This window comes from Taudactylus pleione, unplaced genomic scaffold (assembly GCF_031769625.1).
Source record: "Taudactylus pleione unplaced genomic scaffold, aTauple2 ptg000381l, whole genome shotgun sequence".
In the NCBI taxonomy this organism is placed as follows: domain Eukaryota; kingdom Metazoa; phylum Chordata; class Amphibia; order Anura; family Myobatrachidae; genus Taudactylus; species Taudactylus pleione.
Window position 1 is genome coordinate 4,747,576 of NW_028284782.1, and position 18,241 is coordinate 4,765,816.

General features: G+C 42.0%; 1 protein-coding gene across 5 annotated transcripts in view; it reads left to right on the forward strand.

The window, feature by feature from the left end:
- The window catches only part of ATRX (ATRX chromatin remodeler), a 290,301-nt gene that overhangs the window by 205,388 nt on the left and 66,672 nt on the right, over window positions 1-18,241 (forward strand). For all 5 annotated transcript variants that reach the window (XM_088445557.1, XM_088445556.1, XM_088445558.1 and 2 more), the window contains 3 exons: window positions 14,690-14,827; window positions 14,971-15,146; window positions 17,931-18,040. In XM_088445557.1, coding sequence (XP_088301683.1) covers window positions 14,690-14,827; window positions 14,971-15,146; window positions 17,931-18,040 — 424 coding nt within the window. The remainder of the gene's footprint in view (window positions 1-14,689; window positions 14,828-14,970; window positions 15,147-17,930; window positions 18,041-18,241) is intronic.

Consider the following 18,241-nt stretch of genomic DNA (forward strand, 5'->3'; position numbering starts at 1 on the left):
CCTGCTGCTGGTATTTCCCAATAATGCAGCCAGGTATCCAGTGGGCAAGGTTACTAATGCTGGGCATACACTATACAATTATCTGTCCAATCTGGCTGGGTGGAATGAAAACCTGGTAATGTATGGGCGCAAATGACAATCGACCACTTGCTCACAAACACTGGAAAAAAGTCATGGTTCAACGAGACTGGTTAAATCAAACGAATTTAAACAATCATTTATGTCCGTTTTCCAGTGTTTGGACCAAATGGTTGAATGTCATTTGCTCCCATTAATTACCAGGTTTTCATTCCAACCAGCCAGATTGGACAGATGTCTGACAGATAATTGTATCGTGTATGCCCAGCATTAGTATTCCTATATATGTGTTCCTATATATGAGAAATTGGCTGCATACTAACAATGCATGATTAACAAGCTGTGAAAAGGAACCAATAGCCAACATATGTTGATATCTGTTAGAAAGCATCTTGTGTGCCAGAAAAACCTCCTTATTAACAAGTTTTTAGGATTATTGAGATTTTGAAACATTATTAAAATGTATTAGAGTCTGGAAAACTACATATATAATTGGCTCTAATAACTATTGCTGCTATATATTGTCTTTTTATATATTTTATTTTGTGAAGTTTATTAATCTTAATAAATTGAATATTTCAATCCCAACTAATCGAATAGCGCTTTCCTTTTATGAAGGTTTTCCATAAAAGTATTTCTAAAGTTGACTCGTCCAGTGCAGTGTTCCTAAATTCTCATGGAATCGGTCTATAATCCTAATCTAGTGATAGACTAGCAATATAAGTTTCGTCACTTGGATATTATTTATTATTGGAATATGCAGACCTATCAACGTGATTTGATTAAAAAAAAACATCTATTCTTCTTTTCCATATGGCTCTACAACACAGACCATGGATGCATCAACTTCTAGTGTTTGTAGTTATGGAGGTCTAATATAATAGTTGGAGTCTTTTCCTCGATAGTAACTATACGACCCAAAATGCATCTGATGACTATTCTTTAGCTGTGTGTTTAGAAGATTTTCTGCGGAATCCCGACATTGCACAACACGGTCACATAAAGCAGACATAACGCACTGCTAGCGTCCACTAGTTTCTGGCTGCACGAGACAGGACTGCAGCTGTGCTGTTGTTTGAAGCTTGTTATGGTGGTGAGTCAGAGCTGGCGGTGAACCTGACTGCCAGTAAAATGCAGCCATGGAGTGTTACTCTGGCTCACTGCTGTGACTTTAAATAGGAAAACTTCACTGCTGAGAACCATTTTAATAAAAAAAAAAAAAAGAGAGCGAAATTAAAAAGAGGCTAAATAGGAATTTTGTTATGCATTATACTCTTGTATTACTGTCAATCATTTGCTTGTAAATATGCAGAAATTCATAATCAACATGATTTCCCTGTGTTGACTGCTGCCAACATGTAATAAGCTGTAAATGTATGCGCTCAATGAAGCTTCTACTAAGTCACTTTTACTTTCTGTAGTTAGAATGTCTTACAATATATATCTATTACTTCCAAACAAATTCAGTCGGGGCAATTGAGTTAAATGCGATGTAGGGAAGATGTAGGCGATGTCGTTGGTATCATCGACAACTTGTGCATCACGAACCCCTAAAGGGGAGGACTAGACAGGATTAGACTACCGTATATGTAGCTTATGTGCACACTGCACAATCACCCTACTTTACCCTGGAGCATGAGATTTTTACATCGCATTTAACTGATTGTCCCCCATTAAGCTTAAGGGATACAATTGATGGCAGCATTTGCGCTCTTACTAGACATGGTCAAAGCAAAGCTATATATATCTATATCTATATCTATCTATATATATATATATATATATATATATATATATATATATATATATATATATATATATATATGTGTGTGGGCTGATTGAAAAGTAATGTGACTGATTTTTTTTTTATTCAGTCAGATGACTACAAGGTTCTGAACATTTTTCTTTTTCAAAGTAGCGTCCTTCACATTCATTACATTTTTTGCAGCATTTCAACAACGATTCAAAGACGTAGACGTAGACTCAGTAGACTGTTTTGTGACATAGCTTTTAGTGTTGCTGCTGTGGCATTTTTCACTTCGTCTGTTGAGAACTTCTTTCTGCGCAGTTGCTTTTTCAGTGTTGGGTGTGCCCAGCAATCACAGGGCGCCAAGTCTGGGCTATATGTAGAATGTTCTAGTGCTGTCCCATTCATTTGTCACTGCTGCCAATGCAACAGCAGCAACCACTGTTTGTTCAGCAAATGTGATCTTTTCTTCCTCATGGCTCCACGCAAATGGGTCTTTAGGACATTTGCATAGTAATCACCATTAATTGAATGAAAAATGAATACAGCGGACAACTGCGCAACGGGCTGCAAAGTGGGAAATGTCAGTGGGGGGGATAAACAACTCACAAATGAAGTACCAACCAAACACAAAAGTAGACAAACCCAACCTCTGCGCACTCCAGACAGGTAATGAATTTACACTAGGCAAAATATAACATACAATATTAAATTAAAAAATTGATGGTAGTATAAAGTGGAATGGAAACTTGCTCTCACAAACCATCCAACAATTGTATTTCTTATTTAAAACATAAATGTGAAGTATGATATGGATGGACGGGTGTACCCCAACTCACAGTTCACGGTGGCAGCAGGGCACAGGGGTACTTTTTGGACTTGGACATCAGTGACCTGCGGCGGACTAGTCCGGACCTATCATCCACCTCCAGGTCATTGTTATTATTTCATCCATGTCTTTGTTGTCCATTGGTTACCCAGTTCATTTATGTTTTTAAATAAGAAATACAATTGTTGGATGGTTTGTGACAGCAAGTTTCCATTCCACTTTATACTACCCTTCTCCCGACCCCATTGGGATACGAGGAAGAGACACCGGGTAATAACAGAGGAACGGGACTGCCATACTTGAAAGATACCTTTATTAGTATAAGAACTAATTTTGAAGTGTGAGTTGGGGTACACCCGTCCTTCCATATCATACTTCACATTTCACGAGGGTGAGCACTATTACTGGTTAAATTGCACATTGGCGACAAGACTTGCCAGTTAAAGATACCTTGATATGAGGAATCCGTAACACCTTAACGTGAGTACGGCACGACCACCTTCACTTTCTGTATTAAGGGGAGGAAGTCATGTCCCATTAATTTATACGAAAGACCTTGTCATGATCTACTACACTATTTTGTTTTCCTTTTTTCTCTTTTTCCATTTTTCGCAAGATTCCATATAAGAAGAACTACAATACTGTCCACTACGCTGAACACTCTTTATCTCCAGGAAGATTACTATTCTGAGTTTGGTACTATTGTGTAAATTTTTTTCATTGCGTATTGTATTTTGCCTAGTGTATATTCATTACCTGTCTGGAGTGCGCAGAGGTTGGGTTTGTCTACTTTTGTGTTTGGTGAGTCGCCATTAAATTGTCTGTCTACGTGGAACCCGTCACAATCTGTCAGGAAATCTGGTATCCTCTCTGACATTTGAACGGTGTTCTTGCACGATTCAACTCGTTGTTGCATCTGCTCTTCTGTGAGATTTCTGGGTAGCCACCTGGTGCACACACAATGCATTTTCAGTTCCTCTGTCACAATATCTGACAATAAGTTTGCGTAAAGTTAACCTTCTGTCATCTTGCAGCATCTCTGCAGCTTTGGCAATGTTGACATCTGTAACCACGGTGGATGGTCTCCGATAACGCGCATTGTCAGTCTCTCTCATATTACCCTCTATGAAGTGCTTCCACCATTGAAATACTGCAGTACGGCTAATTGTTTCTCTACCGTATGCTTGCCGTAACATTTTATGAGTTTCATATCCACTTTTTCCAAGTTTAACACAAAATTCAATCACATATCTGATTTAATCTCAGACACTTCTTCCTCATCCGCCATGATGAAATGTACCAAGATCATACGCTGTACCCAAACAAAGACTACGGCAGTTCAACCGCAGGTTCAGACACATCGATGTATGAGCATCACAATAACCAGCATAGCGTTGCCACATGCTACCTATGGGACAAAATAGTCTCAATACTTTTCAATCAGCCCTCGTATATATGTACAGGGCTGTTTTTATGGAAAAATAGGTTCAGGAACTGGGGGTGGATCTACAGGGAGTGGAGTTATAGAAAAACATATATATATATATATATATATATATATATATATATATTAGGGATGTGCAGGCTCGGATAGGTTCCAGTTTGCACGCTGAGTTCGGATTTTTCCCTCCAAAAAAACGGAACTCAGAAAGAGGCAAAACTTCATCTTGCATGGACAAACATCATCATTCCTGGACTTTCCTGCTAGTTCAAGGTCTTTCTGAAGCTCTCCACAAGTGGTCCTTGGCTTTTGGACAACTCTTCTGATAATTCTTTTCACTCCTCTGTCAGAGGAGCACCTGGCCGTGGCTGGTTTATGGTGAAATTATGTTCTTTCCACTTCCGGATAATGGCCCCAACAGTGCTCACTGGAATATTCCTTAGGTTACAAATCTTTCTGTAACTAATGCCATCAGTATGTTTTGCAACATTAAGGTTGCGAAAGTCTTGAGAGAGCTCTTGCTTTTACCCATCATGATATGTTTCTTGTGTGACACCTTGGTAATGAGACCCCTTTCTATAGGCCATCACTTGGTACTGAACCAGCTTATATTAATTTGCATTGAAAAGGGGCAGGTTACTTTCGAATTACTGATAGATTTCAGCTGGTGTTTTGGTTTTCCATGCCTTTTTGCACCTCCCTTTCTTCGTGTGTTCAATACTTTTTCCCTGCGTCATTTCACATTATTACACACAACTTAATTTATGGACATCTATGGTTTGATTTCTTTGCATGTGTGGATTGCATGGGCTGTTGCTGACATTTGGTGAAATTTTTATTACAATATCTCCATTACAAATATATTTACTGAAAAACATGCGCTCAATAGTTAAAATTTATATTGGAAAATAGATTTTGGTCCAGGACATTCTGATATAGTTAATGAGAGGTTCAGGAATGAAGGGGTCTATTTCCTAAGCCTTGGATGGAAATAACGTGAACGGAGATGGTCCTAACCAATCAGCTCCTAACTGTCATTTTTCAAACACAGCCTGTGACATGGCATTTAGGAACTTATTGGTTGGGTCTTTATCTCCGTCCATGGCTTAATAAATAGGCCAGAGTTGCTGCTTGTTCCTGCTTAAAAATGTGTATATGTTAAGTAAATGTGTGTGTTTGTGTGTGTGTATGTGTATATATATGTGTGCATAATATATATAACAATGGTGAGTGCTGAGTATTCTGTTTTTATTTATGTAAGCAATGTGGTCACAAGCCACTTGCACCCCAGTCCTGGGAATGGCGAGTGCAGGATTGCATCCCAAATCTGGGTGTGGGGAGTGCAGTGGATTTGTGACTGTGTGTGTGTGTGTGTGTGTGTGTGTGTGTGTATGTATATGTATATAAATTATATTATATTATGGCCAACCACGAGTGCTTACTGATCGTAGCTAGCGCCGTCTGGCGCCAGAGTTGTACATGGTAACAGACAAGTGACACTGGCTGAAATAACATTCATGTTCAGTGCAGGAGGTACCACATGCATATTCAGGTGATCAGTGGAGCGTTCTTTAGGACATGGGAGCAGAAGACCCACACCTCACCTAGGCTTGTGACGTCGCTAATGGGACCTTGGATGACTGGCAACATCTGGCGTGGCCCAATGAGTCACTTTAAGTTGTTTTGGACTGATGGTAGGCTTTAAGTGTGGTGCAGACCCAATGACGCCATGGACCCCAGGTGCCAACAAGGCGGTGGGCTGGTAGTTCCATAATGGTGTTGGGTGTGTCAATGTGGCATGGGTTGAGTTTGCTGGTCCTCCTGAACACATCATTGACCAGTAACCACTACGTTGTATGGTTTTTATGATCATTTGCAACCCTTCATGGACTTTATGTACCCCCACAACCATGGAATATTCCAGCAGGATAATGCACCATGTCATCTGTCCGAAGTTGTCCAGAATTGGTTCTAGGAGCATTCTGGTGAGTTCCAACAAGTGGTTTGGCCACCAGAGGTCATCCATCCATTTGTAGAATCGATTCCAGATAAAGTAGCTGCACTTCTGCTGCTGTGTCAAGTTAATGTGATGATGATCCAGGTAAGTGCAGAGTATGTACTTTACTCCAAGCAGAGCAAATATAATGTGCCCATCCACTAGACTATTAAGTTGAGCGACTGAACGATAATGATCGTTCATAAATCGTTTGCAAAATTGTCTAAAACGACAAGCGATGCGCGCTCCCGCTGGTCGTTTAGACCTCTATCATCATGCAAAAATGCTGGCCAACCTGACGATAACGTCAGGTTGAGCATGTTTGCAGATGATTGATGAGCCTGCACTGAACGACTGCACGTTCAGTGCTCATCAGACTGACAAACGACTGCATGATTACAATGTCGTAATCGTGCAGTCGTTTTCATGTCTGTTATTGGATGGGCACCTTTATATTGCTGCAAAGATCTCTTAAAATAAAACCGAACTTTCACTTTGACAATGTTTATATAAATGGCTCATGAGTTATTTATAGCATGCACAGAAATATATAGAAATGCATTGTGCAATAGCAACATGCATTGCACATGTCGCCTCAAGAGATTCCACATTTTCACGTGAACTATCAAGATAATGTTTATAACCCGAAAATACAGTGCCTTGCAAAAGAATTCACCCCCTTTACATTTTTCGTGTTTATATATTTTTTTTGGGTAGTTCCTGTGGAGTCTGTGGCCCTGGTTTTCTTTCTTTCCTTTTTTTTGGATAATAAATCTGACTTTTTTATGATGATTAGAGCTACAGTGATCTATATAAGTATTGATCTTATTTGTACTAATTGATTAACTGTGCGGTTTTGGCTTTATTATCAATACCAATGGAGTACTTCGCTAGCGTGTAATGTTGTGATCTTCATTGTGAAACAATACGGATTGGTGTTAGCCCTGCCAGCGTTAAGTAAATATTATTGATTTTGCTTTAAAATGTATTAGATATGCGCTAGATAAGCAGATCTGTTAAGTTGATCTATAGTGTTGTTTGGTCACCATGGTAACGCGATTTTGCGTTCCACAGCACAGGAAATAGATCTTGCTGGCACGCTGATCAGCGCTGGGTAGTCGGCGCTGCTATTCTCTGACCTAACAGGAAATGCTTTTTGGTTGCTTTGGTAATGCGCTGCGTTGCGCTCCATACTAGGGGAAGCACATGCTGGTGGAACGCACGCCAGCAGTCAGCGTGTGTCCTGCGGTATGCCTGAACTTCTTTGATCTATCAAAGGTGATACACTGTGGCTACTTATCTTGTGTGTGTATTAATGTCTGTAATTGTTGATTGATGTTGTCCTTGTTATTGGAGGGTGGGAATTGACTAATTGGGGTGGGTATATATATGTTCTATGCATCATTTGCACTTTGATTCTTGACAAAGGTCCATGATGTAGGACCGAAACGTCGAATTATATGGTGCTCCTGTAAACTTTTTCTAAGGATATATTAAAGAATATTTGTATGAAGCCTGGTGAGTGCCCCCCGGAGTTTTCATTCTCCAAACTATCTGGATTAATGGTACGGAGTCTTGTATGGGTTGGTCACCCCAGCAAGTTATTCTAAAACAAATCGTGAGTGCAGACCTTTCTTTGGTTATATATAATTTATTTTATTTTTTTTCTCATTTCACTTCACCAAATTAAACTATTTCTTCTTCGGGGTCCATGGGGTCCACAGCCATTACGTTGGGGTATGAATCCTGGTCAAAAACAATTAACACAAACAAGCTCTCTGCTCCCAGGATGCACCGGGGCTCCTCCTCATATACCCCACCCCCTGCCTCAGGTAGCCAGTTCTTCCTGTTTGGTGTGTTCTGCTGGAGCAGTCCTGCAGACGAGTAACAAAAAAAAAAGAGAGAGTTTTACTCTCCATCACGGCGGGTGGTCTGAACTATCCCGGAAGCAGCCTCGCGTCTGATAGGAGACGCATCGGCCACCCGCTACAACTACCTTCTCCGGCGCCGCACCACTAGCCTTGGCAGAACCATGGCTAGGGCTTCGGCAGGGGCTCTCATGCCCTGGACCGCATCCGGATCAAGGGGATGGCAGGTAGTCACAGTGGCCGCTGACGCCAGGACCACGTGGCGTTCCCGTCTCCGGTGGTGAGACTGGCCGGAGGCCAGCTGCAGTCGGGAGGCATACAGCTTGTTTCCTACACTAGACCGCCGGGATGTGATGTTCCTGACCAGCCGGGGCTTGTGGCGGCGGCCAGGTCAGTTTACTGGGCAGGTCCAAGCAGCATAGGGGAGGTGCGCTTCCTCGGCGGCCCCTCCCCCAATTCACACGCTAGTTCAGTCCTCTGGCGCAGTGATTGTGGGTTGCCTCTCCCAGCCTCCATAGGGCAGCAGGAGTGCATGTCAGTTGCTCTCTGAATGCTGCTCCTTCAGGACGCTGGGTAGTCTCCCTGTATAACTTTCCTACTGCTGGTTCAGGTTTTTACAGGGCTCTAGCCTACCTAAGCCTAGGCTGATTGTGGTAGTGAGAGCTTATATGCATATGACTCGCAGAGTGTTTATGCATGACATGTGATTGTTTTTATGGATACTGTTTCTTATGTAAAAAGAACTGTGACTCCTGTAAACTATCACTGTCTTTCCCCTTAACCCTTTCCTACGGGTGTGTGGGTAATTAGGGTGAAGCAATCACGTGTGTACTCAGATCTTGTCATTATTATGTCTCAGAGTCTGAAGGACAGGCGGCTAAAGTCCCTGTGCTGGGGGGGGGGGTGTTTCCCCACAGGATTTCATACAATCTGAATTATGTGGTTATTGTGTTAAGTAGACAAACCTCCCAGCTTCTGGATAGGAACTCCCTTGGGTTTCCTTTTCCCAGATTATGGACCAAAATACCTTGCTTAGTGGCCAGGTTGAACAGGCTCAAATATCCTACTAAGCTGGTGTGCTTTTTGATTAAGAGCCTATGGCAAATATACTGCTTAAATGCGTTAAGTTTTGCTGAGTTATGCTACCTTTTGTTTCTGAAAAGACTGTGTGAAGGTGAGCACATTACATTGGCCCCAGCTGTAGGCTATATGGGCTAAATTGTAATTCACATATACTGGTAGGGCTGGGTTGCCCATCCCCCCTCTCTCCTAATTAGAAAGACTCAGCTGAGTTGAGTACTGATTGGGGGGGGGGGGAGGGGGAGTTGGCTATCCCTGAGTATGCCTTGTTCCCAGGAAAGTGCATAAAATTGGAATCCTACCAACTTTTGTTGCTTGGATGCAGTACCGATTGATGCATGGATGTGCTACTGTTCAAAGTTTTACTTTCCTCAAACCCCTAAACTGCGGTTAAGGGTTAGAGAGTGCTTCACATGTATGTTTCTGTGGCAGTTTAAACCGCTTGTTGTGGGTTACTTGCAAATGTTCTCAGGAGATTTGGTTCATCTTCCTGGGTACCTCTCTGTGGATGGCCAGGTTATACAGAGCTTGATGTCCTACTTAGCCTTGTCGGCTGTTCGTAGTTGACTAAAAATTTGTTGCATGTATGTATGTGTGCCTCCACTGCGGTGATCAGGTCATACAGAGCTCTAGGTCCTACCTGGTGTCTTGGTAGTTGGCCAGAGAGCTTAGTGTGTATGAACAGTGCATATGCGTGTATGTATGTGTGTGTATGTATATATATGTATATATATATATATATATATATATATATATATATAATCTTCCACAATCCGGCACTCAATGTATCAAGCATATACTTGCCCGGGTGCCCTCCTCAATGTAGCTGATAATCTCAGGCACACTGTGAAATAACCAATCCCTCTGGCGGCACTCTGGAATAAACCACTAGAGAACTTTAGCTGTAAATAGCGACGTTTCAGCGCCTTTATTCGGCGCTTTTATCAAGCTTACACGTGTGTGTGTGTGTATATATATATATATATCGAATTATGTATCCATGTGCATTACATGTGACTTATGGAATCTGCTGTATTATGCTGCCTTGTCAGCATAAGTCTATCACTGCTGTTTCTCCTCATGTAACCCGCTACAAAGATACGTGGGTACATTGGATGTAAAATGATGGTCACATTAATACTAGACATTGGATAAACCTTGTCTGTCCAATGAAAAGGTAAGACAGATGGCTGGAGCCCCTGAGTTGGTGTCATGTGTGACCTGTAGCAGCAGCCCCCTATGGTTATGCCCTCTATATTTCCATCATGAATGGACATTTGACCTACAGCCATACCACACTGGAAATGCTCAATCTCATCTGATTTTGGAAGCTGTCCTCACTGGACTTAATATAAATGGGTTTTGATGGCCACTGTTCTAAAGAGTCACCACAGTAGTCAAATCTACCAGATCATAGCGCAGGTTGTGGAGAGGTTGGTGACTCCTGCGCCAACCCTGATATTAAGGTATCTTCAGCAGCTGCAACCTACCATGTTTAGGCTTCCTAGGCATCTGTCCTGGAGGGACATGTGTGCTCACTCGGGTCAAAAGGTGACTTCGTCCTTAGCAGCTTTCCAGCAATTATGGCATGCAGCTAGGCTAGTACAGTACGGCCGGGGTTCCAAATAAAAGCACAGACGTTCTGTCTCTCGCCAGAAGAGCGACTATAGAAGATTGTCCCAACAAGGGTTGCCCGTTCTGGACATGGATGATACCAGCCTCCGCGGGTGGGGAGCAGTGACAGTTCGACACGTTTTCAAGGAAAATGGAGGACAACGGAAAGCAGTCTCTCCGTAGAACGTCCTGGAACTAAGGGCAGTATTCAGGAGCGCTTTTCAAGCTCAGGAAATACTAAAACGGCAGGCCGGTCTAGGTGCAATCTAACAACGCCACCGCAGTAGACGGCCTCATTCATCAGGGGGCAGAATGTCATTTTCCAGCGAGATCGGTTGTGTTTATACCAGGAGTCCTTAATTTGGAAGTGGACTTCCTAGGCCAGCCGGATATACGCGCCAGAGAGTGTGGGCTCTTCATCCACAGGTATTTCAGAGCCTTGTGGATGGATGGGTCTTCCAGAGGTAGACCTCATGGCCTTGAGTCACAAGCACAGGGTCCCCAGGTACGGGCACAGAGTTTCTGCATGCTCTGGCAGTAGAGTAGAACTTCAAACTAGCGTATTTGCTTCACCCGCTATCCCTCCCTCTAAGGGTTAACGGGAATATGCAACAGTAATACTGATAGCCCATGCTTGACCCAGGCGCTGCTGGTTCGCCAACCTGCAGAGTCACTCCATAGACACTCTGTGGTCTCTTCTGCTAAGGTCGGACCTGTTAATACAGGATCCCTTCCTGTATGTAGACCTGACTCGTCCATCTTGGACGGCATGGTTCTTCATACCTCCGCCTTGAAGAAAGGATGTTCTGTAATTCAGAGGACAAGAAATTTACTTCTGGCTGCATTTATTACAAAACTTTGTATGTTCTCCGGGATGAACTGAGAAAATGTGGCCCTAGTGGGTTAGGTTTTCTCGAGTATGTTCTTTTCGTCAGACTGGAGGGTCTCTGATCTAGCAGCACTTTCTTCCCTCTTCCCCGTTTTAATAGTCATCGGGAGAGAGCGGTACTTCATACTAGGGCGGAATACCTTCCAAGAGTGGTATTCTGGTTCTATATGAATGAAGAGATTGTGGTCCCAGCTTTCAGACTACAAGCCTCTCAGTAGGTGAGGCTTCCTTGGATGTTGGCCGTGCGCTACATATTTATGTGGATTGTGCCAACAGCATGAGGAAGTAGGTTTCCTTTTTGTACTGTATGACAGTCATAAGGCTGGCCAGCCGATAAGCGGACGCTGGTCAGATGGATTCATATGACAATTTCTCAGGTATACACACAGACTAGTCTGGTGGTGCCAGACTCAGTAAAGGTACATCCACACGGTCAGTGGGGCCTTCGTGGGTGGCTTGCTGGGGCGCCTCTGCTGAATAGTTCTGCAGGGCAACCACATGCTCTTCCGTCCACACCTTTGTCAAATTTTATGCCTTTGACAATTTTGCCTCTCAGGATGCCTCCTTCGGGCGTAGGGTTCACCTCTCTTCCGAGAGTCAGGAGCGTGCCCGTCCGTAGGTTTAGTGCTTTGGGATATCCCCAACGTAATGGCTGTGGTCCCCGAAGAAGAAAATAAGAGTTATGGTATAACATACCTTTGTTAACTATTTTTCTTCGAGGTCCATGGGGTCCACAGGACACCCACCCGGACGCACCTGTAGTTCTGGGGGAGGTTTCTGTAATTTTCTTCTCTTGAGAGTCTGGACTCATGAGTATGTGTTTCTTCTTTCTTACCCTTTATTTGTCTCCGCCTGCTTGAGCTTGGTAACGAACTGGCTACCTGAGGCAGGGGGTGGGGTATATGAGGAGAAGCCCCGGTGCATCCTGGGAGCAGAGAGCTTGTTTGTGTTAACTGTTTGGTGACCGGTATTCATACCCCAACGTAATGACTGTGGGCCCCATGGACCTCGAAGAAAGAGTTAACAAAGGTATGTTATACCATAACTCATTTTTGTGCAGATCCATCACATAAAATTCAGATTAAAAAAATAAATAAATTACAGGTTGTAATGTAACAAAAAAGGTAAAAAGCCAAGGGGGTGAATACTTTTGCAAGACACTGTACATTAAGTTGTACTTAACTTTCCAATTATTAGTATACTGAAGAAGTATAGTACATTTATTCCTGTTGGCTCTCTCCTATATAGAGAGCCTGGGACATATTAGCATATTCATTAGCAGCCATTTAGTAATATGGTGTGCGCTGACATGTTCATTGTGGGTGGTTTTTTTTTTGAAATTTTGTTAGAATCTGTTTATCACAACTATCATCTCTCTCTGCTGCACACTGATCCTCCTTTTGCTACATTTACATTTTGTCTTGTTATATGCTTCCTCCGGACAGAAGTTTTATGTTTTTTATTCCTAAGTCTTTGTATCCGGCTATAGTCTAGTTCAGTACACTTTCGGTAACCGTTTTGTCATAGTACATGTTGGCATAAGTAATACACTGCTCTAGCAGAATAAATAAACTTTTCTGTTGAGTAGACTGCATGGGGCTGAGTCCCAGGTCTTGTGTTCAGTCATTTGATGCCTTGTTTAAAATCCAGTGCTGGTCACAAAGTAAAGCCGGCAACTGGTGCACGCATATGTTTTTTATTTATTTTTCTTGTGGAATTGTGTAAATCACTTAATCAGCTCTTTTAAGCAGCACTTATTCCCCACTGTTCTCTCTTTTGGGGAGGGGTTATCTGTAAGGTGCATTTTATAATCAACCAGATAAATAAAATGCACAGGCGTCATGTAGCAGCTTTTCATTGCCAAAGGCATATGTGACCGAATGCTGTATTGGCTGCCACAAATAGCGTTGTACACTTACTAATTGACTTTAACATATCATTGCTGGTTTGTGTTAGCAGTGTATAATTTGCCCCTTCTTAGGCTAAGAAAATAACCTGGAGCCTGATTGCACTTGCCTTTGATTTCTATTTTAATAACTTGCGCATTCTTTTTGCTTACTTGGGTTTAACACAAGCCTGAAGGCTTTGGCTTTCATCCACTGAGGGCATGCTTTAGAAATCCATACTTCCTATCATCTGTGGTCACTCGGTGTAGTCCAAAGTATCTTTCTTTTTACTACTTTGCACATCATAAAACAGGAGAATGCTTCCCTTCTCCGGAACACTTGCTCCTGGTACTGCATGAAGGTATAAAGAGCACAGCTTGATCCTTCCTAATGACTCTGTCCCAGTAGCTGAGACCTACATGTACACACTTGGCTATTAGTATGTGGTTAGCATTTATCCGGTGTTAATGTTGCAAAGATATTTCACATTAACGCTACCAGCTGGTGCAGATGAATCTTAACTCCAGATAAAATTGCTGCAAAAAAGCATATCTGATTGGTGGGAGAATAAAACCTCAAAATCTGAGTCACCTCTTTAATAACTCTCTCAGAATGGGGTCTCTCATTTGTAGGGCCATTTCCAGTTTTTGCATTCTAGTGCTCTTACACTGACACTGTTTGCATAAATACAAATAGATCATCAGTATTCATTTGTCATCTCTTTCTTTGCATGAGTACAGTGTTGTGACAGTTTTAATCAAGACCATTATTTTTAGTGGACTGCTTTTATTTTTTCATGTAGATTGGCTAACAAATACCTTGTTAGACATTGCTGTCTTCATTTAGTAAGTTATTGTAAGGCTCATTACGGCCTGCAGGTGGCAGCGTTACCCTTAGAAGCGCTACATCATTTGGCATTTGTTAGATGTTCATAAAATGAATACTTGTTTAAAGACCAGATTCAAATTGTTGAGCACATTACATTATAAGATAAGTTTTATCAAATAAAGGATGTAAATGTCCTTTTCAATATTTACATTCAATTTTATTTACCAGGTTTATGTTAAATTTTTTTTTCAATTGATTATACCATTAACATTTAGACTTAAAATTATTTTGTGCATTTTACATAATACACCCAGTATGCATATCCTATTGGTATATTGCATTATAGCCACTGCATATTCTTTTAGATGTATTTTGAACAGTTAACATAAGCAGTTGCTTGATCTGCATTTAGAATCTGTCTTTATCATATTAGGTCCTGACTTTGTTGTGTGTGATGAAGGACATATTCTTAAAAATGAAGCCTCTGCTATTTCTAAGGCTATGAATTCCATAAGGACAAAAAGAAGAATAATCCTGACAGGGACTCCGCTGCAGAATAATTTGGTGGAATGTAAGTAGTATCTTACCTTACATGTAATACATTGTGCTACAATTTCTTTATTATGTACTGACCAACATCCTCTGAAGCCTTGTGGTTCTTAGGTGTGTTACACAATGCTGGTAACTCTTAACACGTGTGCTTATTTTTCTCAGATCACTGCATGGTTAATTTCATCAAGGAAAACTTGCTTGGTTCTACCAAGGAATTCCGGAATCGCTTTATAAATCCTATACAGAATGGCCAGTGTGCAGACTCTACCATGGTAGATGTCCGGGTGATGAAGAAACGTGCACACATTCTCTATGAAATGCTAGCTGGATGTGTGCAGGTGGGCATTCAGCAGATAACTGCTTGCTAAATCAGGTTTACATTCAGAGGCTTTGAGGGACATGAGTAAAAACTTGTTTGCTGATAACTGTGAAAAAGGTGGTGTGATCCAAAGAAACCGCATGGTATGAGTGCTCGCCCTTTGGTGTAGGGAAGTGATTGTATGTGTATGGTAGGGACTGTGTGTTCATGGGGGGTGAGGGAGAGATGGGAGGTCTGTTTGGGTACTGGTGAGTGTGGGGACTACAAGTGTGGGTGGTAATTGTATGTATGTGTTTGTGTTAGGTATGTGTAGTTGGTTAACGTGAGTTTTTGTTGCTGATTTAATAATATGAATGGTCGGCTCGGGTTTGTTCTTTAAGGGAACATCCTTAAATCCGTATCGATAAATCCATGCTCCTACTAGGTGGTTTAGGTAGTATACGCTCTGGGGTAGAGAGGTAAGGTTACTCTTTCAGGGAGCACTTTTTGGCCATGCGATCCTGGACCAGCACGTCTCCTGCTGGACCTATGGTCTACAGATGTCTGTGTGTCTATAAGCTAAGGGGGTGTTTGTCTCAAGTGTAATACAATTCAAAACAGTAACTGCTCCCCCACTGGTAGGGAGCCAGAATAAGGACCTACCTGTAAGTTGGTAGATGGTGTGCTACCCCTTCTATTCCAATCCCTTAGAGCTTCTAGAGTTTTTTCGTCTTGGAGTGTTGCTCCTCCCCCTTAGGGCGTTCTCACATGTACTTGTGGACTAATGAAAAGTTCTTCTTGTGGAGATTTGCCCCACTCGGACCGTGGAGTCTTGCCCAACCGGTAGCTGATGGTGCTACCAGTGGCAGTGTGTATTCTGGTACGCAGGTAGTTGAATCCTGTCACCTGTTCCACGTAAGGTGGTGTCGGGCCTGACGTGGCAGTCTGGTGCATGTTGATGTATCTGGTGGGCGCTCTGTTTTTCAATGCATTTCAGCTCATGTTAGTTTTTTTGAAGGAGTTTTGTGCTGTCTCCCGTGGTATGGTATATGTAGAGCTACCGGGTGCATTGCCGTGTCAGGTGATGGCGTCGCAGCCAATCGGATCACCGCCACGTGCCTAGGTCATTCTGATGATTGACATTTGACGCAGCCTTGGCCAGTTGAATGGCGCCTAGTGATGTGTGCATGTGGTGTTTAGTCCAATCTGATGGGAGGCTGACTAGGTGTGTCTGCTGTGTGTGACGTAATGTGCCATCCAATGGCGCTCTTTGTATATCTTGTAATGTGTGGTGTTTTGAGAAGTGTGTGTTTGGAATGGATATAATTCATGAATTAAACTGTAGTGCTATGTGTTTTTCCTCTCTATGTGTATTATGTGATATTTCCATGATGAATGGATGTATTTGTGTTGACTGAGAAATATGACTTGCGTGTCCAGGTGCTGCTCTACTGGGAATGTTATCTGAGTGTCTAGTTAGGGTGGGAGGTTTGGTACACAATAATGTGGGGTGTGTCCAATTATTGCAAAATGAATTACTGTAGTTGGGGGAGAATAAAAAAATATATATATCTGTGAGAACATCATAGTGCATTAAAACTTTTATTTAAAGATCATAATAAAATGCTGAGTCACTAATATGATAGGACTCGTACCAAATGAAAAACTGTCTGGGCTAAACTAATATCACGTGGTACAATATATATATGATCCACCGGCTCAGCTCACAGTCACCACACTAGGATCCATCTAGGCACTCGCACCATGCTAGCCTCAGGTGTACAGATGGGGTCACCAGTGGTATGGTAGCGTCATTTGGCTATGAGTCTTATCATATTGGTATTTCAGTATGATCTGTCAATATAAATTTGAATGCACTATGACGCCCCCTTTTTATGTTTTTTTAACCAAATTATTCCCTATATACCACGGGAATGTAATTCTAAAAGGGGAGCTGCGGTCCATTTGTTTCAAGGAACCTGCTGCAATTTATACCCAAAAGGACTTCGACTCTGTGTGGCTGGACAATTATTTCAATCAGCAGAATATTTAATTAGTGCATCATCTGTGTTGATTTCTATGATTCATATATAGATGGATGGATGGATAGGATGGAAGTAGAATTGGATTAGTTGTGTAAAGCGGTTGGTCGGGGCAATGTGCATGGCTGATATGAGGGTATTATGTGCATTGTGGGTGGCGTGCCGGATGGGGTACAATAAAGCGCAGTGTGAACGAGGTGGTGTGCCTTGATGTGTCTGCATAAATATGTGTAGGGTGGAGCTAATGTGATGTGGTGTAATATTTTAGTGGTTGGTGGAGTTAGACCTATGTTTATCCATGGATTTAACTGGAAATGATCTAGGTGGTGTGGCCGGTGTAGTGCTGGGTATCAGATGTGTGGGGTGGTTGGCTTTGTGTGTGTGTAGTTGGGTAATCATTCTATCATTCCAGAAACCAATCAAACATCTGCCTTTAGTGTATTTTCTACATTGTACTAGAATAATTACAATCTGGTCAATGTGGGTTACTGCGTCTGCCCCACAATACTCTCTACATCTAATAACTTCCCCCGGTTTTAGATTTATTACTATCCAAACTTTAATTTTGATTTCTGCCAATGTGGGTGACTATTCCTAATATTTCATTGTCATTGTCACAAAACATCGAACAGCAAGGACCTAGAGAATTGTCGGATCAGCTAGAGTTACAACAGAAACAAAAGACAGCCACAGTCACATTGGGGAATGGTTTTGGCTTTGTAAAGAGAAATGTTTCTTGTTAAACCTTTCATCATACTCTTTTATTTTGTTTTACTTTTTAGCGAAGAGACTACACAGCTCTTACAAAGTTCTTACCACCAAAGCATGAGTATGTTTTATCAGTTCGGTTAAGTCCAATACAGTGCAAACTATACCGTTACTATTTGGAAAACTTAACAGGTAGGTAATTGTATAATGTCTTGGAACATTTATGGTGTGATAGACATTTTGTTCAGCTACAATAAGCAAAAGGACTGGTGAGTATCGCCCCATGTGTCTCTGCTTTTCAAGATTCAGTGCTTCAAATTTGGGAGTGCTATAGAGATTTTCTAAATGCAGTCAGCAGACTGATGCAATGCATTATATCAATTTC